At 35.8% G+C, this 22,537-nt stretch overlaps 1 protein-coding gene across 2 annotated transcripts in view; it reads left to right on the forward strand.

The window, feature by feature from the left end:
• Positions 1–22,537, forward strand: part of DPYD (dihydropyrimidine dehydrogenase) — an 815,412-nt gene that overhangs the window by 530,899 nt on the left and 261,976 nt on the right. For both annotated transcript variants that reach the window (XM_082655551.1, XM_082655550.1), the window contains exon 16: positions 4,772–4,855. In XM_082655551.1, the coding sequence (XP_082511677.1) occupies positions 4,772–4,855 (84 nt within the window). The remainder of the gene's footprint in view (positions 1–4,771; positions 4,856–22,537) is intronic.

Genomic DNA, 22,537 nt, shown 5'->3' on the forward strand with positions numbered 1-22,537 from the left:
CAGAAATATGTAGGACCCGTTGGATATAAGTCCCTGAACACTAACAGTAAGCAGGACAGAATGGAATCAGGGAAGATAGACACCTAGTTGGAGACAAGAGATAGTCACAGACTTTGTGCCCAGTGGGTCCCAAGCCAGTTCAGTGTTTACCTGTGCCACATCCACTTCAAAGTGGTTTAAGATCCCAGAAAACTTGTGTCCCCAGTTTTGGATAGTTGAGACTAGTTGTCACTGTTGCTACTTAGAAAGTTGGCAGTGGACCTCGTGTATTCTTTTAACAGAAGAAATTAAGAGAGAATCCAAGAAGTGTAGCTTCGTGCCTCTCCACCCTGCTTGGGCTCTGTTGTCCTTTGCCTGTTCCCCTGATCCATGGAAGATTTCCCTTCCCACTAGGACTCTGATGCACGACACCAAGCCACCCTCCACATGTCTGTCCTTCTCACTGTGCTTGGGCTCTGATATCCCACACTGGACCCTCATGGCTCTTCCTTAGATCTTCCTAGTCACCTACCTTGCTCTACCCCAACCAATGACTTTATAACTACATTGATCGGGAAGGAAGGGAGAGGTAAGGAAAGGAGAAGGGAAAGAGCTGTGTACCCGATTTTGCTGTATATATTGTACAAGGGTTTGTGGTTTTGCTTCCCTAGTTTCTCTGAGAGTTTTTATAAAATGATTCATAAAATTTTAGAAATCACACTACTACCACTACTCTGAGGATTCCTTAGAATAGTTTTCTTTTTTCCCCCTGAAGTATGGATAGCTACTCTAAATTTTTTTCAGATCAAAGCTGAGGAAGGGCAAGTTGGAGATTCTAATTGGATGGATGGATGGATGGACTGAGAGACAGGTAGATAGATAGCAATTGTTTACACTCACATAGTATTTAATGTAGTCCAGGCACTTTTCTAAGTCATTCACTTTGATTAAATTTATTTATACCTTAGAAAAGCAACCTTACGAGTTACTTTCATTGTTTTCCACCTTTTAGAAGTGAAGAAACTGAGGCCAAAAGTTGTTAAATAATATGCCCAAACTCACACAGCTAGGATGTGGTAAAAGTGGGATTCAAACCCATGAACTCTGGCTCCATAGTCCACACTATTAACATATTATTCTACTTCATGCCGATAGATGGGTGATAGATAATATATGAAATTAGAAACAGCAAATTTTCTGTCACTGCCTTCACTAGATTACTTTATTGTATAATCATTTAGGTGAGGCAGAATAAACTCTGGGCTAAGTGACTAAACTAAAAAGCTTGTGACTAACAAGAATAAGAATGCATGCCCAGTTTCAGTTAATTTAACATTTCATGCGAATTCAGCAATTAAGGCTTTTTGAATGCATATAGTTGCTTGTAAATAGAATTAACTACCTTTTAAGGTGGTGTACCCTATGACAGAAATATTCAAGCAGAGGCCAGCTGAATATTCCCCATCTCTTGGTGTTACCTTGAGCAGGATTATCTGTTTTTGAAGCCTAGATGCTCATTTCAAAGGTCTTTCCAGGTGTGTTTGGTGAGTCAGTGTTTGTCTACGTGTATAACACTGGGGACATTTTTAACAATTAGACACTGAACAGACTTTAAATTGGATAAGTGGTTTTACAAGATTTTAATATTTATTTAAAGTTTAGAAGCTTTAAGGATGTCGAGTTGTAATGTTTTGTTAACACACTGAAACAACTCCAGTCAGTCATGGAATAAGTGATTTCTAATCAGTTATGATAGTGACTAAGAATACAGGCTCTGGACTCAGAATGCTTGGGTTCAAGACCCTGCTCTCATTTACAAGCTATAGAACAATAAGTGAGTCACTTGAACTCTTTGTATTTTGGTTTTATCACTTGCAAAATGGGGATAATGGTATATCCCATTACAAAGAGCCTAGTAAAATGTCTGACATATTGTAAGTACTCAGTAAATGTTAGCTATTATTGTCTACTATGATAGCTAATTGTAAACTTGCACTTACAATTTAGGATAATGTAAATGTATAATGTAAATATGTATACAAATGGTACCTAAAACTTATTCCAAAGTTATACTTATATACTTATATGTATATGTTATATACTTATATGTATATTTACATTATACTTATACCTAAGTATAATGTAAATATGTATACGAATGGTACCTAAAACTTATTCCAAAATGTTGTTGAATTGATCTACTATTAATTGCTGCAATTCAACTAGCAGTCTAAAAGAAATAAAGAAGTCTAAAAGAAGTACTTGAAATAACTAAGAAATAATAAGAAAAGTGCAGTATTGTATATAATTACAACGTACTATGTTTTAATTAAGCTGGAAATTCCCACATGACATGGTTTTGAGATAGGTCATATTATCTCCAGTTTACACTAAAATAGATGGAGACAAAGAAAGTTAACTGACTTGCCCAAATTCCTTAGCAGCTCTAGGATTAGAGCTCAAGAGTTTAGCAGTTTGTGCTTTGTCCAAGCTTACCACCAAACCAGCAGGAAAAAATGTAGCATGATTCATGGTAATTTTCAAATAACATGAAGCATTTTAAAATTGAATTAAAGAAGCAAAAACCATAATAAAACCATGTTAGAAAATAGGCTGAATGAGCAAATGAATGTTCACAAATGTACAGAAGAAAAAGCAGACTCACTAATGAATAAAGGTGGGTAAGACGTCAACCAAGAAAGAACTAACTAGAATTTTTAAGTTTGTTGAGGTCCTATTTAAAATTCATGAAACAGGAAAAAATAGGCTAAAATCTTGATTGATTAGGAAGAAAAGAGAGACTTGAAGAGACTCTGTTGGCCTAAAGAAAGGTTTGGTACACCTAGAAAATAATGAAGTTTTTTTTAAGTCTTTGTGTGATGCTATAGACATGTTATAATATTATGGGAACTGATTCAAGCTTCTGGTTTACCTTACTTAAAAGGAAATTGTGGCATTGGAAGAGTTCCAGAAGTTAGGTAAAAGAATTGTTTAGTTTATCCTCCATTCCTCAAATTAAAAAGCGTTCTATTTGTTCTTAGAGTTTTTACAGAAGACTTCTCAAAAATTCTGTGTTTCTCCAATTATTATAAGAATGCTTAGCATGAAATATTTTTTTTCATTTTTAAGACCCATTTGTATACTAATGAATTAATGAGTTAAATAAGAAAGATTCCCATTTAATTATTAAAGTAAGACAAAATTATCTGTACTTCATGTTTCTTAGCATGGACTTTTAAGAAATACAATAAAATTGATTATCAGTTAAAAACATGAGAGAAATAGGAGAGAGAGATTAAGAGGTACAGACTTATAATTACAAAATAAATGGGTCATGGGTATGAAATGTACAGTATGATAAATATAGTCAGTAGTAGTGTAATATCTTTATATGGTGACAGATGGTGACTAGACTTACCATGGTGATCATTTTGTAATGTATAGAAATGTATAGAAATATTGAATCACTATGTTGTGTACTAGGAATTAACACAGTGTTGTAGGTCAATTATACTTCAAAAATAAACAAACAAACAAACTCATAGAAAAAGAGATCAGATTTATGGTTATCAGAGTCAGGGTGTGTTGGGTGAAGGCAGTCAAAAGGCATAAACTTCTGGTTATAAGATATACAAGTATTAGGGATGTAGCGTACAACTTGACTAATATAATTATCACTGCTGTATGTCATATGTAAAGTTGTTAAGAGAGTAAACCCTAAGGGTTCTCATCACAAGGGCTGTTTTTCTTTTTCTTTTATTTGGTATCTATATGAGATAATGGATGTACTCTACACTTCTTGTGGTAATCATTTCGTTATGCATGTGAGTCAAATCATTATGCTGCACACCTTAAACTTATTTAGTGCTATATGTCAGTTATATCTCAATGAAACTGGAAGAAAAAAATGAAAAGTATAAAGAGCAAAACCAAGAAGAAAAAGCAGCCCGATGCATGTGTTATATGTATGTTTTACTTTTTTATATACATAGAAAAAGTAGAAAATTACACATTAAATTGTTAACATTGATTACTTTAGAGGTAGGAAATCGAAGGAGAGAAGAGAAAGACTATTTATATTTTTCTATACTTTGGTTTAATTTGAACTGTTACCAAAATTTTATTTTACTTTTAAATTTATTTAAAGCAACATAGAACATAATGAATGGTGTTCCAGTTTGGGGAATTCACATGCTTGAATGCTCTGAAGCATATGAAAGCAGTATTAATGAGTAATAAAAGTTAATTGATCAAAGAGGAACATTTAAAATTTTACTCAAATTCATTCCAGCTAGCCTACTACATTTTTCTTTGCACTGCTACCTCCAGTACCAATTATCCAGAATTAGTAAGATTTGTTTCTATGAAAATAGAAGCTCTGTAGGGCAGAATCAATGTGCTGTCAAACAGACCTGAGTTAAAATCTCTGCTGTGACATTTGATAACCAGGTTTGTCATTGAATTCCCTTGAGCTTCAGTCTCCTCATCTGTAAAATTGGTACCCTAATAATCCAAGGATTATGAGAGTCAGAGATAGCAAATATAACTCATATAGTGCAGTGAGTGTCATCTTACAAGCACTCAATAAACATTTGCTGTTGCTATTAATATTGCTGCCATACACACTCTCATTTGAGAGAGTCAGAATTTACCTCACAAGGTAGCCGTGGTGCAGAAAGCAGAGTAGTTGAGATTTGGCAAATGTGACCTATGTTGAGTTATCAATGGTGAAACCTATCAGTACACGAATAAAGCTTTGCCTTTACTTTCATTTTCCTTCCACATCTTAAAGGCTTCTGGAGCAGATGCCCTGGAGTTAAATTTATCGTGTCCACATGGCATGGGAGAAAGAGGAATGGGCCTGGCTTGCGGGCAGGTAAGGACCTCAACAGCTACCATTATGTATGTCTGTGTGACAGAACAGGCCCTGTACGGATAGTTACTATACCTTAGGCAGGAAGATGGGAGGATCAGATGAGTGGCTTGAGACTTCCAGGTCTGCATTGTTTAAATATTTAGTGCTTAAAAAGTGGAAAATGAGAGAAGTTGAAATTACAGCAACTGTTTAGGTTTATTGAGGAAAATATCACATTATGTGCTTGACAGGAGGTAATATTATAACAAATAGTTTTTAAAAGCGCTGAAGCAGAATTAGCTGATTTCAAATGCAATGTTCTTTATTCATTCCTGATGCTGATCCAGTTTCCCTGGAGCAATATACTGTACAAAATGCATTGTTCGTAGTGATTTTGTAGTAAATGGGGCACAGCACAAATTGCATTTTACATTTTTTAGCATATGATCATTATTCCCTAACTGTGTTTTGGGAGTTGCAAGAAGACTTTGATGCTATTTTTATTTTTGGATACAATAAATGGAAACTTCATGCTAAAGTACTTTCAAAAACCTAATGAATAAAATGTGGAAATATATGTTAATATGTAGAAAATATTGCATCTTTGTGTAACTAGATACAGTGTTATACGTTAAGGAACAATGTAAAAGCTTAATGCTAAAAAGGTGAGTATTTTGCATCTAATTTAGCTTTTAAGTTCAGAGGGAAATGATGTGAATTAAATAATACAAAATGTTGTAATTTATGACAAGTTTCCTAGTCCTAGAAAGTTTAGTTTTATTTCCACATGTGACACAGGGCCTTGTACATAGTAGGTGCTCAATTCTTTTTTTTTCAAGTCATAGAATTATTTGAATTAAACTCAGAGGCCAGAGGCCCTTAACTTGGGCAGAAATTTCTGCTTATTCAAATGAACATAGGTTGCTCTTTTCATATTAGCATTCAGGGAGGATTTTAAAGTACCTTGTAAATATTTAATTAACATTCAGAATAGATTTGTGACTTAGGAAGAAACCATTCTTTTACGGCAGCAGGAAAGGATGGCCTAGTCAAATGTTGCTCAAGTACATTCTCTGTTCCACTCACAACAGATTATCCAGAAGTGTGGTAATAGAACGAGCCTCAGAATTACCTGTAGAGGAAAAATACCATTGTATTAAATCATAACTTTTATAAGTCATATGATTAGGCAACTGTCAGTGTGTCAAGATGTGTAACTTCTTTAAAATGAGGAAGGTTCCTAAAAGGACACCTGCAGCAGGGCCTGAGGGAGTCAAGTTTCTCTCTTTACCCCTTTCCCAGTGTCTGAAACTTAGAACCAAAATATCTTTTAGTTACATGGATTAAAACAGCTATGGAAAATTTAAATCTATTGACTAATTTTTAAAAGAAAGATGTATTTTAATATATATTCCTTGCCACAAATATGACAATTATTTTGAAAATGTTGCCCAGCTTTGAGTTTATTTTTTAGAGTAGACTTTTGCTCTGGGAACACCTCTAAACTTACCCTGCTGTTAAGTGTCTTAGGTGTATCCTCTCCAGAAAGTTATTTAGCCACACAGATTTTCTCGCAGCCTTTGGCTGAATGAAGATGCAAGTGCTAAAATTTTGCAGTCATGGAAAATTTGAACTCATGGAAAACATGTGTTCCAAAAACCATTATATCTTAGACTGAAGGAAACTTAGAACCATTTCCATTTCACTTGTTAGTTATAATCTCTAAAACTATAATCAATTCTTTCTATTAGCCAAGTTTAGAAATTTTCTTTTGAATTATATCCTCAAATTATATAATAGGAAAATAAAGCTAATTTAATCATTTTGCTCCAACATAATTTAAATGATTACTCTGCCTCGGGACACATGAATGTTCAATATTTTAAATAGCAGGAAGGAAGAATATTAGTGCATTGAAAAAAAAATCTTTACTATAACTCTGAATTTTTAGAGTGGGCACAAAAACATCTGGGGCTTATTCATCTTTTCTTTCATTTCCTTTTTTCCTTCCTCTGTCTCCTGTTCCCACTGGCTCTTCTTCCCTCCCTAGGGTTCATAGTTTTAAACACTTGCCAGTTGGTGGGATGGGGAATTTGTACTCGGTGTAGGGGGACTGAGGAGCCATTCCAATTCATTTTTCCCATCACAGTGTGATCCTGAATCCCATCTGCTGAAAGCTCCCTTTGTGCCAAGCACAGACCTGTGTGTATCGCCAGAGCCTGATAAATGTTTGCTTCATGAATGAAACAAACTGACCTTAATTCCATGGCTAGAATATTTATCCATTGGAAACACTCTCTTGTACTGTCCACATTTCTGGTGTTTCTAGACACAATAGTGATTTTAGCTCAAGATGAGGTAAGGTATCATAATACAGTACATTTTCCTCTCTAAACATCTGTTTTATTCTCCTTTGTCTCAAATATCTTCTTGCAAATATCAAATAAGTGAAAAGTACTGCCTTTGTACCTAAGTGCTTTTAAATTAGCTGTATATATTTAAACATATACATATATAGTTAAACTCTTTATGTTTCCATAACTGACTAAAAATTGTGAAATATATGAATAGAAAAGGCTCTAACCTTTACAGCACAGAGACATCATATATATTTATGGAATTTATAGAAATAAATAATATCTCAAGCCGACCTTGGGAATTTGAATTGTATATTCCCTGCATGGTGAAACTTCATATAAAATCTTAAACACTTAGCATGACACTTTCTAAGTGTTTAAAGGCAGTCTCATTCTTTATTCTTTCCATCAACCATCTATGTCACCTTGATCAAGCCACTTACTCTCCTAAAGCATCAGTTTCCATTTCTATATCATGGAATTTGAACTAGATGATCTCTAAATCCCCTCCAGCTTTAATGTTCTTTAAATGCTAACATTATAGGCAGCAGGCTAACATGTAATTTTTTAATCTACCCATAAAGAACATTGGTAAAACAAGAACAACTAAAGAAATAAATGCATATCATGTTGTTCTTTTTAAAAACATTAACATTTTCCCTGGCCTGCATAAAAGTCAACATTTTACTTATCGCTCAAGTAAAGGTGAAAATGTGCTCTAGTTTGGGTTGTGTATACTCCAAAGAGTCAGAGGTATATTACAACATGAAAATTTTTTCTGTCTTCTTCCTTCTGCTCCTAACAATCCTTTGAAGTAGGATGAGTTTTTATCCCATTGAACAAATTAAAAAATAAGAAACAAAACACCTGAGCTTCCATGTTTCCCAGGTCACAAAGCTGGTCAGTGGCTCCTGGGGCCTGAGTTTAATTAGCATGTAAGCCTGAATATAGGAAAGGCACGGAGAACAGTTCCTAATAAATCAGTACTTGAATATTAGCATAAATATTATTATTATTAATTTAAAATTAAGTGCAGGACTAAGTAAGCTCTAAGTCACAAACAAACCTGAACCTACTATGGAGGTGTTCTGTCTCTTGGGAATAAGGAAGCTTCTCTGATGTCTTGACATTCAAATTTAAAGTTGTCTACATGCAATCTGTGTAAACCAGTTTCCTGTGGCAGCATATTACTTTATAAAGATACTTGAACTACAATAAATTCTCTAAAGTCCAGATGAAATGGCACCTCTTTGAGGTCTTCTCCTTTTCTGAAATGCTAAGTGTTCATAGAGCATTAAGTGAATATCCCTCTTTTGTCCTTTTAGAATTATACTGAATATTTTTACTTCCACCCTGTAGAACTTCCTAACCTAGGTTCACACAGAAGCTGAATAGACCTTGAGTAGCTTTCTACTGTTGTTGTGGTTGTTTTGTTTTTGAAATTATTACCAACATTTTAAAAACAGGCGGCTGGACAAAAAAATTCGACTTCTTAGGTCTCTTGCAATAAGGAAGATATGGCCACACTTGGCCTGCACTACCATGCAGCAATGAGGAACTAGAGCTTAATTAGGTTAATTAGCTTAATTAACAATGTATCTGGTACATGTAAACAGCAGCAAACATTTGACCAAGGATAAGTGCTCATTCGCAACATGGATTTGATCAGTATGTGCCTGTCCGGTTCAACCTTTAAGTATTGAAACCAAGCCTTCCCAGCATTTTTGCTAATCCTCTGGGTTCCTGACATTGAAGATTCTCTAGGCTGCCTTCTTCAGCCAACAGTGCCTTTAATTCTTAGACCCTCCATCAGCTACCAAAAGAAAAATAGTTGGTGGGGGCGGCGTGGGGTATGGGATAAGTTGCCTTGTCTTCCTACCTTCCTATTTTATCTTCCACATAGCAAAAAAGGAGAGCAAGAGGAAACATGCTCCACAGGACTTTAAAATACTGGTTACATAATCCCCATGATTTTTTGTCCTTGCCATCAGAAAGCATACATTTTTAAAGTCTTTTCTTGAGTTACTTTTCACACCAGCTGTTTCCTTCTTTGCCTTGAGTCAGTGATGTGGCACAGACTCTCAGAACTGAGAGGAACCTTGAAGATTTCCCAGTTCAGCCTCCTTATTTAGAGGACAGGAACTGGGGACTGGGAAGTGATCTAAATAACCTTAGCCTGAGGTAACCAACTAACAAGGCTCAGAGCCTGTGATTCCCTTGTCATTGACCCCCATCCGGTGTTCTGTCCAGTATTTTCTACTTTGTCATTTGGTTGTAACCAAATCTCTAGGCAACTGAATAAGTCAGTCAATTGCCCTGGAAACCTCTTACTTTGTACCTTTTTGAATACTATTATTCCCTCCGCCTGGAATTCGTATCTTTTCAACTGAAATTATTCAAATAAAAATCACCTGTCTAATTCTATTTCAAATGACATCGAATTCATTAATTGGGTATGTTTTATCAATCAAACAAATCTTCCATGAGAAAGGAAAAATAATATTTTATATATGAACAGGTTAAAGGTAGAAACTAGGTGCATACTCTCATTTCAGTCTGTGGTGACCTAGAGATTGAATCACTGTCAATGAATTTGGATTTCTTTACCTAACAGTTCTAAGAGGCTACAGAGATGTTATTTATCTGGCCCTTGGAGGATTCTCATTGTTCAGTGTTTTGGGTGCCATGGTTTGGCTTTCATTGTGGGTGTGATTGCTAAATAGTGCACAACTAGCTTGGTAACAATTCCTTTGGATGGAAAATTCCAAAATGATAGTATATAATTGGAGAGAAGACTACTCTAGCTTTACAGGCAAAGCAGAATTCTGAATAAAGATGGCGGTGTCACATCATCACCTGCTATGTCTTTCTATCTCACAGCCCCCTCCATTTACTTACATACATTCTCTGCATAGAATTTCCAAACACTGGATTATTCAACTAAAACAGTCTTAACATTAATTTTCTCATCAGGAAATACGTATACAGTCCTGCTTTTTATGATGATTTAGCTAAGCAAAACAAACTAGTTTAAAAGTGATAAATCTTAAAATGTTCAGTGATCTTAAATAATTGTTGAGTTATATTAAGATCACCTAAAGCAACACTTTGATATTTCCCTCATGATCTGTTCTGTGTCCAAATTTAATTTACATAAACTCTGTATTTTTATTAAAAAAAGAGAGAAAGGGTTTGCTTCTGTTAAAACATGCCAACATTTTTCATAAAACACAGATTATTGCTCTTGCCCTTGCCAGACAGCAGATGTCTGTCACCAGGAAGAGAATCCAAAACTAAATGTGAGGACTACGTTGCCCCAGATGTGCTAGCGCTTCCCTTAGGAAATAAAACCTTCTTCCAGCGGCTGGGCTAACAGACCCTCTATCTCATATACAATACAAAGTCTAGGGAACAATGACCACAGCCTTGCCTCAATCTGGTCCCCATTGAATGTCTGCGGAGGGGACAGTATAAAGATACCTCTTTTAAAGCCAAAACAGCTGACAAGTGATAGCACTTCCTATATTTCCCAGGGGTGAAATGCAGGAACTCAAGAGTATGAGAAATCTTAAAGGTTAGAGAAAGAAATGTGGGAGCCCCACCAGTGGTAAAACACAACAAACTCAAGTCACAGTGACCTCTCTGACATCTCTTGGGGGAATCTAAGGTGAGGCTTACTGCTGAGTTAAATTTTCTTTTTGATACTGGTTAGGTATGTGCCCACGAGACCTCCTCTGTTTAAGGTTCTTGATTCTTCTCATCCCTTCTGACTCTAGCCTCTCTAAGAAACATGGGTGTCAAAGTGTTGCTTTGTCCTGAATGTGGTGTTTAACTTTGCTCTAATCAACATGGACGAATGTAAGTTCGGGCTAGGAAGTTGTTCTTGAGGTCTATGAGCTGACTGGCTAAACGTGGGCTAGGCTAGGTTAGCCTCAGTGGGTTGAGCCCCTGAGATGTCACAGGTTAGGAAATCACTGCACTGTAAAATAACCTCATTCCTGGAAGACGGACAAGAAATGGGTGCATGGTATAAGCTTCTGCAAAAGCGACTGAAATCTGATATTACCCAAATACATTTTACTATCCTGCCTTCTTATATTTTTCCTTTTGGCAGTATAATTTTGGAAGTGCTTTAAAATAAATTATCAACTTGGTTATGAGAAAGAGTATATCTGATTAAAAAGAAATATTTGCTTTACACTATATTATGTTGCCTAATTTTTTATTTGATTTTAATTCCCAGACATTCACATAGACATGGATAAGTAGACAACTACAGGAGATCTGTAAGAGGCATTTACAGAACTGCCAATATTTTGCCTTAAGCTGGTTCTCTATGAGTTTTTCAATTTTAGTTATTAATGTTGGTTAATGATATAAAAATGATCCCTTTCTTTTAAAAATAATAAATCTTTAGTAGAAAGCAACACCCTTTAAATCTAACTGAGATACTAGTTCTAGATCAGGAAGTGTCATTGTTTTTATCTAGAATAACAATCATGGGTCTGTCAGTTAAAAAAAATTATATATATATATATATATTTAGTACAAATAGGTGGACCACCTGGTGAATGGTTGCAGGAAAAATATCTAAATATGTATTTTCAAACTTAATGTGGTTTTTACTACACTCATCATGTTACATTCCTGAAATAAAGCATCAATAACATTTCAAATTGTTTTAAAATCACTCTCAAATGATCACATCACAGTGAATTTGAGAGTTTTCTATATGTCTGTTGACTATAGCACAAAGATGAACCAAAAACATGTTTGACCTAAAGAGAGAGATGTGGAAATGAGGTGGGGAGAGGCTATGATCTTAGTCTGTGATATCATACAGTTTGTGTACCATAATGTCACACCAGAATAAATAGGTATCAGCAGTGCAGAATAGGAACAAAGTTGGAAACCAAAATTACTAAGATAGAAATATTGGCAATGGAATGGCGGGTCCAGTCACGGGATCCAACTAGCCTAGAATATTTGAAAGAACTGACAAATAGGACTTGAGTCCTGCATTAATAGGGACAAAAGACCCAGGAGTAAAAGGACACTGCATTTTGGGCTAAAAAGCAAGACTGGACCAGAAAACTAATAAGAACTCAGGAGCTAACAGACTCGGAGGCAGCAGAGTTCAAGATAAGGCAAGAGAGAGGATAATGAATAAGGCAAATCAAGGGAAGGCATAAGAGGCACTGCTTTTAAGAAGACCGTAAAATTAAGGCAACTTCTACTTCAGAGAGAAAGTTTTTACACATTTCTCGCTGGGGTAGAAGTAATCTTTTAAAGTACAATCAGTTTAAGGCTTCCAGCTGGGAGTAGGTGAGCAATGTTAGGAAGGAGGCACATGGGTTTATTTGACTATGGAAGAAAATATTGCCCCTCCCCACCCCCAGAAAAGTAAGTCAAAGAAAATAGATTTATCAAACTCATAGCATTTTACAGCCTAGGAGTACTGATTCAAAATTGAAATTTCTATGTATTTTGTTACCATCGTCCGGCAGTCACATTCCCAGGGAACTGTTACATCCCCCATCCCCTGAAACACATGAGGAGGTCCTTAAGGGGAATCACGGATTTTACACAAACATGAAGTCTGTGTTGACGTTGATTACACTGCAGAAATCTTAATGACAGTCATGTTTGGAGCTAACATTGTTTTTGTCCTTTCAAAAAAAAAGTCAATTTATCAAGTAGCAATATGATTAATTAATACATACTCTGAAAAAAAAGTTTTGTTTAAAGAGATACCAATTTAAAGCATGACTGTCAATTTTAGCCACTTTGAGATGTCTTAAATATCTTTGGTTCTTTCCTCATATTACTTGCTAATTACTTGCTATTTACTTTTTCTAGAAATGATAGGTTGGGTGTTTATTCTTCCCTCCCTATCTTTTGTTCCTGGGTGTATTCAGCTTTAAAAGTCCTCATAGATCAAAGGTAACTGCAAATTCAATTACATTTAATGTATGTTAATCACTCATCAAAAAAGAGAATGTAGGGCTTCCCTGGTGGCGCAGTGGTTGAGAGTCTGCCTGCCGATGCAGGGGACACAAGTTCGTGCCCCGGTCCAGAAATATCCCACATGCCGCGGAGCGGCTGCGCCCTTGAGGCATGGCCGCTGAGCCTGCGCGTCCGGAGCCTGTGCTCCGCAATGGGAGAAGCCACAACAGTGAGAGGCCCGCGTACCGCAAAAAAAAAAAAAAAAAAAAAAAAGACAATGCAGATTTTTTTTCTCTTATTTGTAAAATTTCTAGTCCTCTATCAAATGAGATTTCTGTTGCCAGTTTTCCATTGCCAACATTTTTCTTTTCTTGACTATGCAAGAAGCCGTATGGCATGGCAACAGAGTAGGCATTCCATTCCTGTTTTTTCTATCACTATGTTTTGCCTAATATGGGAGAACTTGGTATATGAAGGAACAGTTAGCTCCCTTCACTTCTAGTGTCTGTTCTCTGTTCCTCTTTCCTGCATTCACTCTTGATTCTCCTTCTATGTTCTATCACCTAGGTCTCAGACTTTTAGAAACTAGCCTTTTTATCTAGGAGAAATAGATTCTAGAGACCCTATTTTGTACTCCCCAAATCATCATATATTTCCCTACTTTCATTCATTCAACAAATATTTAGAGTATCTACCATGTACCAAGAATTGTGTGAAATGCTAAGAATACAATGATGAGCAATATTAGACATGTTCTCTGTCCTCATGTAGCTTTCCATTTAGTAAAGGAGAGAGATATTGGATGAATAACCCCACAAACAGTAAAGTATGACTGGCATAGTAACCATGAAGCAGTGGTCCAGGATACTTGAAGAGCATGTAGTATGAAGTTTCTGGGCTACTCTGAAAGGTCAAGGAAGGATAACTTAAGGAAGTGATATTCGATCTTATAACTGAACTATTTAGAGGATTTTTAACTAAGTGAAATGATTGGGGTGGGTTAGAGCATTACAGGCAGTGGAAACAACATGAGCAAAAGCCTTGTGGCTGAAATAACTCCTGTTGAAGGGCAAGAAATAAGAATGGGGTGCTTAGAGCAGATGTGTGTGGCACAAGACGGTATTGGAGAGGAAAATATAGGTCATGCTGTCTAAGACCCCATAACCAGGCCTTGTTAAGCATTTTGATCTTATCCAAACAGCAGTGGAAAGCTATTAAAGGGTTTATTGAATATGTGTGTGCGTGTGTACATGTGCATGTGTTTGGTGAGTGGGACGGTGACCATGGTGGGGATGATAGGATTATATTTTCATTTTGAGAGAAGAGAATAGAGGAGCATGAGAATGGACTTGAGAAGACCAGCTGAAATCTCTTGCAGAAAGTAGTTCGAGTAAAAAATATCAATGGTTTGTAGCTTAGATGAAGAAAATGATGGTGGAGATAGAGAAATGGATATGCCAAAGGTAAGGAGTATATTGAACAGCAATTGAGGATGAATTGGCTATGAGTTTTAAGGAAGAAACAAGTGGAAAGATAGTTCTTAGCTTTCTGTCTTCTGCAGATGGAGGAATTCTGGTATTATAAACTAAGATAGGTATATTAGCTTATGTAACTGATGGTACAAGGTTGAAGGTGACCTCATGATTGTCCGGATCCAGGAAGACAGATGATGCCTTCAGCATTCACACTCTCTCCAGCTTTCTCTTCTTTGTTCCATGGTGTAGTGAGTGACTCATTCTTACCCACAACAGATAAGCATTCTTTATCCATCTGATGACCTAGCCTCAGACAAATCCATGGTTTATAATCCCAACTATCAGGGGATCTTTACTTTTCCAATCCTGGACCATGAACTGATATCTGTGATTCTGATATTTTCAGTATACTTTCTCCAATCCTTATCACTAAGCTCTTATTAAAAAATTTCCTCTAAATGGAACCATCCTTATTTTAAACAATTAAAAACTTACACATATAAAATTTTGAGTATTATATATATTAGATATTCACTCTCTCTATAGAAATGATAGATTTAGTGTAAAGGGAAATACAGTTTTCCCAATAGATAGTAAATAAGGAATTATAGTTTTGAGGTGGCTACAAAGAAAGTACCATGATATATATATATATATATATATATATATGTGTGAGTGTGTGTGTGTGTGTGTGTGTGTGTGTGTGTGTAATAAATAAATAAATATACACCAAGATAATAAATTCATGAAGAGTTTTTATGAACAATAGAAATTGAGTTTATTCACTTAGTGCCCGTATTATTCTAGGCAATTTGCTAGGTCTTTCTATACATGGAATCACATCCACTCCTCAATCAACTTTGAGGTGGAAGATAGAACATTATCTATATTACAGACAAAGGAACTATGGCTAGAGTGACTTGCTCTACATTGAACCCCCAAGATTAATGTTATTCTGACACATGCTATGTTCAGTAAATACTTTTTGGACAGATTAATAAAGATATGAATTGATGAGTGAGTGAATGAATGAGTGGATGAATTAAGCCTTCATACAAAGTGGTTTTTTGTGCCATTTTTATTGAGAAGATCTGGAGCAGAACATTATTTTCTGCTGTCTCCATGCCCACCACCTAATGGCAGACAGTTCTGGATTACAAATGCCTCCTGAATGTCCCCTCACACTTTGAGAGCAGGTACCATCACTGACACCTGCCAGGCTCTGATTCAAGGTCTAATTCATGTAATCCTGATCACAACTCTATGGCATATGTACTATTATTAATTCCCATTGTACAAAGGGGAGAGTCCAGAGATTGAAAGTGTAAGTAATGTGGCAGAGTCACATAGCAAGTAAACGGCAGCATCAGGATCCAAAACCTGGGCATCTGATTCATGAACCTCTGCTCCCAACCTCAGGCACTAGTGCCCCTAAAAAAAGGATTTTAAAGAAGTAATCCCTGGCTTTACTAATCATAGAAATGGATACATATCTTAATCATGCATGTCTTTGAAGATAGTGCTATATGTGGAAGTAATGAAAACTCTTCTATATAAACTACTGAAAAGGCCATGCTCCTGAAAATGACTGGTAAAAATAATTTGAATGATCTTTATTTTTATGTCATATTTATTTTTTTCTGTATCCAAGTTCATTTCTAAAAAGAAGCCCTAACAGTTATTTTTTAAATCTCCAGACGTGATTAAAATACAGTGCAATTTTACAGCCATGAATGTTCATTTTCAAGGACTGTTTTTATTCTAAAAATCCATTTTTTTTGTTTCTATTTAACATCATCCCTCCCCTAGAGGAGGCAATATGTGATATTGAGCATTCAGAAACTACTCCTGATAGATGGTGATTATTCAGGAGAAGCTGAAGAGGGGTGAAAAAACTCCCACAGAGGTGCCCCAGAGTTAATTCGCCCTTTCTTCACAGGGTAGAGAGCACTAAATATGCCGAGCACCATCCTGACCATAAGTGGTTCTGTCCTCGCTGGCCATTCCACAGCCCTACCCCTCTACAAAGGGTGGATCATTAAGCCATCCAACGGTGGGGAGTATTTTCATATAGCTGTTGCCCTTTAGAACAGCCTGGCAGCGAGTGACCATAATAAATTATGCACTGTTCTGTGAGGCTGTGACACAATGCACTGGTGGAACAGCGGGGGTGTTAAAAAATCCATTATTTGAAATTTTTGTTTCTTTTTCTTACTAGATTCCATGCTGTTCTTTTCCTGTCATCTTGATCCTTTTTTTCGTATCTGTTGTTTTGAGGGTTTTGTGTCTGACAGTTCTTTTCTACTGCTGGTTTTGTCCTTTTTGTTACGTTGTTTCTGCCTTCGTGGGCTCCCCCACCTCCTTTTCTTGGTCTTGTATGTCGTGAGCCTTGTTCTTTTCTGTCACACAGTCATTTGCTTTACTTTTCTTTCTCTTTCTGCCTTATTGTCTCATATAACGCAAAAACAAATTCTCTTTTTGCTGGCATTCTTTTACATGGTGTTATGTGGTTGTCATTTTCCCTTCAGGATAGGTGCACTTTACTGTACGTGATATTCGTTTTGGTTCCAAGAATCCTACACACACGTCAGGAGGAGTGCCAAGGCTGATGACAATAAAAAACAATCAAAGCAACCAGTAAGAATTGTTCTTTGAGAAGAGTGCAGACCTATTTCTTCCCTGTAGATCAATTCACATAGAATCTGTATGTTTTTGTTCCTAATTTCTGTATTATTCAGGGTTTTCATCTTTTTCCAAAAGTTGGTGTATTATTCCAAAGTGGCAATTATGTTGACACTATTCCTGGCAAATCTACCTATTTGCTTTTCCTTCATTGTTTTTCTATTGATGAACACAGCCTGAAAAGATAGTCTGGTAGCTGAAACATCCATTCATTCAATTAATTAATTAGTTATTAATTGAGCAACTATTATGTGGTAGGAATTGTGCAGGTGTTGAGGATACTGGATATCATCAGCTTTGTTTTGCATTTTTGCATTCTTTAATTAGTCATGTCCCTTATCCCCAATTTCTTTCCTCTTTCTGTGGACACCTCATATTGCTGTCTGTTATTCTGCCTTCTCCATTTTCTCTTCCTTGATCCTTTTGGACCTAGCACTCCTATTCTTTATCTAGAGTTATTTACAAAGAATTTCTGATTTTCTTCCTAAATTGGATTAGAAAGCTCAAATTTCCTTGGCAGTGATTATCCGAGAATATGCCAGATTCTTCAGTCTCATTTTTGAGTTGCATTTAAAGACAAACATAAACAGTATCCTCACATCTGGTATGATTATGGATTTTTGTAATATTTGCAGTAGGTGAATTTAATTGTATTAATATGTATACTTATTAAATATTAGTGTAATTAAATAAAAATCTATAATTAAACTCTTCCTTTTGCGGCATTTAGTTCCTTGTTCCTTTTAAATGTTTCTCCCTCTGTTTGCTTTTATTTGGTTGTTTATTTTCTCTTTCTGTAAAATTACTATCTTCTAATTTGGTTTCTCCTGAATCACGTTTGGTTTTCTGTTTCTATCTCTACTGTATTTTTATACTTTCATTCTCTATTTTTTTTACTTTATTGTATTCCAGGGTTATTGCTGTTTTTATTTTTTTGGTACTTGATATTTTAAATAAGAATTGCTTTAGTAGCTCAGAAAAGCTAGTTTATTGTTTTTTGCCACTTAAATGATTTTCTTCTATCTCCATAATCATTTTCTTTATATTTTTCATCTCTCCACTGTTCCTCATGTCTCCAAATTTCTAGTTAAGTGTTTCCTTCATTTTGTGGTTTCTTTTTCTCTTTTCTTGCCACTTTGAATTCTGCCCTTTAACTTTTTCCTGTATCAGTCTTTTTATTTTTAAAAGAAACACTGGTCCGTTTAATATCATTTTACAAATGCCATTGGAACAGCTTCTCTTATTTTTACTAATTGGCCTTCAGAGTAAACTCTCAAACTTGTAATATAGTGCATTTTATGCACCCAAAAGAATAAGTCAGTTGTCCTGTCAGCTTCCAGATGAAGTAAAATGCTCGTATTATTTTCTCATATATTTCACACTTCCATTTTTAATATTGTCTTCCTTAGTTGGGAGAAGAGAAGAGGGAGGAACATATATAAAGAGCTATCAAGATGTTGTAAAAGTGAAAGGGAGATAATAAACTGAAAGTAAATAAGCAAATATGGTAACTAGGACACTTGCATACTTAAAGGATGCCATGGGGGAAATATTTTTGGTGACAAGATAGAAGATGAGAAGTTCAGGAAACCTCCCACAGATTTGTTCCTAAAAAGCAGGGCTTTTGTAGCTGATTCCACTAAACAAAACTGACTTTTGTATTAGGTGAACCCAGTTCACCCTCTATAGTTTTATTCATCCCGATACTAAATGGCTCAGCCTTGACGAGGCATCGCTCCTGTTTTGTGTGCCTTTGACATGATGTCCTAATTTTTAAAAGTCTACAGTATCAATCTCTTTTGAATCTCCTATTGCATTTTTATCAACCGGATTCCACTTATGATATAAACCATTGACTAAATGATAACATTTTTAAAATCAGCATATAAAACAATCCAAAAAATTACATCATATGTTTTCTCCTGATTTTATGACTTATAGTACCATGAATAATTGAAGTTCACTTCTTCCTGTGCCTTCCTTGACTGGTGTCAGTCTTAATATAAAACCTGTCATCTTCAAAAAAAAAGAAAAAAAACTCTCCAAAATTAAACTATTAACTTATCAGTTAGTTTATTTGACTGACCCCTGTACCCAAACTTTCAGATCACCTCAAATTTGTCAAATGGAATAGTTGCCTACAGAAGTTATCCAGTCTTATATGTAGATTAGTAAATATAAAATTGGCATGGGCAACACACATTCTGGTATAAGTTGTGAACATAAAAATAGAGAAAGCAGGTAAATTTAGAGGGCTATATTATTATTTTTTAAATGTTTGTATACAGTGGTACACTTCAGATTAGGAAGCTGTTTAAGCAATGTATTTTGGGCTAAATCTTATGACTTGAATATTTAATTTCTTTCTTCTCACCACCAATACCCCAGTCAGTATTATAATAAAGTTTAATTTACTTTGTTAAAAAGGAAGTTTCGGGCTTCCCTGGTGGCGCAGTGGTTGAGAGTCCGCCTGCCGATGCAGGGGACGCGGGTTCGTGCCCCGGTCCAGGAAGATTCCACATGCCGCGGAGCGGCTGGGCCCGTGAGCCATGGCCGCTGAGCCTGCGCATCCGGAGCCTGTGCTCTGCAACGGGAGAGGCCACAACAGTGAGAGGCCCGCAAAAAAAAAAAAAAAAAAAAAAAAAGACGTTTTGATTTCCTCATGACTCCCTTTCTTTTGTGGTCCCCTTCCCTGTCATTCTTACCTCTCTCTCCTGCTCTGAAGAGGAGCAGTCCCAGGTCTGAGACTACTTTCATCTCACAAGATTTAAAAAAAAAAAAAAAAATCTCATGGTTTACTTGCTTTTATTTCTTTAATTATATTTTTCTTCTTTTTATGCTTACTTAGCATTTTTCTTGATTGCATGTGTCTTATGGTTTCTGATTCTCATAGAATCATCACTAATTTTTTGATAAGAATTTGTAGGATTGGCTTACATTGCTAGCAACAAATAGCTCTTGTTTTTTTGAGAGTTTACTATATGCCAGGAAATGTGTCAACATTTTACATAGATTATATTATTTAATCCTCAAACAACCCTCTGAGCTAGTGTTACCGTGTTCCTGATTTTTGCAGATAAAAGAATAGAAGCATAGAAAGGTTAAGCAATTTGTCCAAAATCCTGCAGCCAAGACGTGGCCAAGCCAGGACTCAGAGTCAGGGTGTGTAACTACAGGCCTGTACACTTCACCACCACTCCATAGCTCCTCTTCTAAAGTGATGCCACGTTATATTAATTTGTTTTTAATGTTGATGTAAGAATAAGCGATTTCCTCGTTGTATCTTTCTTCATCATTAAATCTGATGAGAGCAGAACTCTATCTATATGGGAGGTTTGAATCCTATGGTGTTGACATCTTGATCCATATGCTCCTTAGCATATTTTCTTGGCTCCTTTCTGCCCACCAACCACATGAGATTAGTTTATGCATGAAAGTGACTTTTGTCCTACCTCCATTTCTAATGTAAATATTTTCTAACGGCAGGTCTATATCACATTCCTTTTCATATCCTCCTCATTGCCTTGTACCTTAATGGTTTCCAGATAAAGGGTCAAAATTATAAACCTGCTGTTCAGTGATCATCTTACAACAGATGAGTCTTCTCACGATACAGGAGAAAAGAAGGCAAGGCATCATCCTTCCTTCAATGTAGGCCAAATAGAGAAGTCTCAGAGTCCTTCCTAAGTGGTCTGCTTTGCAAGGACGTCATTCAGCTTTACACATTTTTATTTTCTTCGTTTACTGGAATTGAGTACAAAAGACGAAGCAGGATAACTTGGCTAAGCAGTTAACTTTATAGAATACAAGGATCTCATATACTTGAAAAGGTTTTTTAGAATTTTTAATAAATACTTCCAAAGAGCTTATGTTTTTATTTCGAATTACAATTCTACAACATTTAATCCCTTGTTATTGCTTTGTCAGATTTTAATTGAATTATTCAAAACATGAAACAAAAGGAAAGAGTTGTAGATAGCACAGTAATATTAGCAGAATTACCAGAGTGCTGAGAATTATTAAAGAGGACATTATGTTTGTTAATCGGGCATTTAATTTTACTTCTGTTTATTGATGGAAAACATCCTCTTGGAAAGGATTTTTTTCAAAAACCTTAATTGTGACAATACTGTCTTAACATCCATGGATATACTGTACAACCAAAAGCTGTTTGAAACCTAATTAGTCAAAAAGACTCATAATTTTCATTTTAACTATAGAATGGCTGACCAACATTATAGTCAGATCGGTCTTTTGTGCATAGGAAAAAGCAGCCCTTGCAAAACTAGCTTCAAACAATGGGAAGTGTTTGGAGAAAAGATTTTAAAGTATTACAGACTATAGCAAAGAAAGGAATACCCCCCTCTCAACTCATTTTATAAGTCAGGCATAACCTTGATATTGAAAGGTCAGTGTGAGAAATTGCAGGCTAATCTTACTCATGAGCATTGATACAAAATACCAAACAAAATATTAACATGTTGAATCCCACAATGCATAAAAAATGTGAACATAGCATGACACTTGGGGCTTACCTCACTAAAGCAAGGTTGGTTTAACCAAAAAAGAAAAAAATTAATTAAGGTAAATCATCACATAAACAGTCAAAAGGGAAAAAATTCATATGATCATCTCAATAGCTACGGAAAAAATGTTTGATAAAATTCAATATCTATTCATAATTTTAGAACCATCTTAGAAAACTATGAATAGGAATGAATTTCCTTAAAGTGATCTAACATGTTTGCAAAATACTTGCAATATATATTATTTTTGCAATAATACATATTGCAAACTTAATGGTAAGCATTTCTTTAAGATCAGTAGTGAAACAAGGATACCTGTTATTTGCATATCTGTCCTACATTGTACTAGATATAAAATGTCAATGCAGTAAGACTAATTAATTTTATATTATAAAATCAATTTATAATAAAATAAAAGTATAAAAATTTTAAAATATAAGGATTAAAAAATTAGATGATATATATCTTCTGATTATCTATAGTGAAATTATAAACTAATCCACTGATAAATTATTAGAATTAAAAAGATTTTAGGGCTTCCCTGGTGGCGCAGTGGTTGAGAGTCCGCCTGCCGATGCAGCGGACACAGGTTTGTGCCCCGGTCCGGGAAGATCCCACATGCCGCGGAGCGGCTGGGCCCGTGAGCCATGGCCGCTGAGCCTGCGCGTCCGGAGCCTGTGCTCCGCAACGGGAGAAGCCACAATAGTGAGAGGCCCG

Source organism: Grampus griseus, assembly GCF_964374135.1.
Source record: "Grampus griseus genome assembly, chromosome: 1".
NCBI lineage: Eukaryota > Metazoa > Chordata > Mammalia > Artiodactyla > Delphinidae > Grampus > Grampus griseus.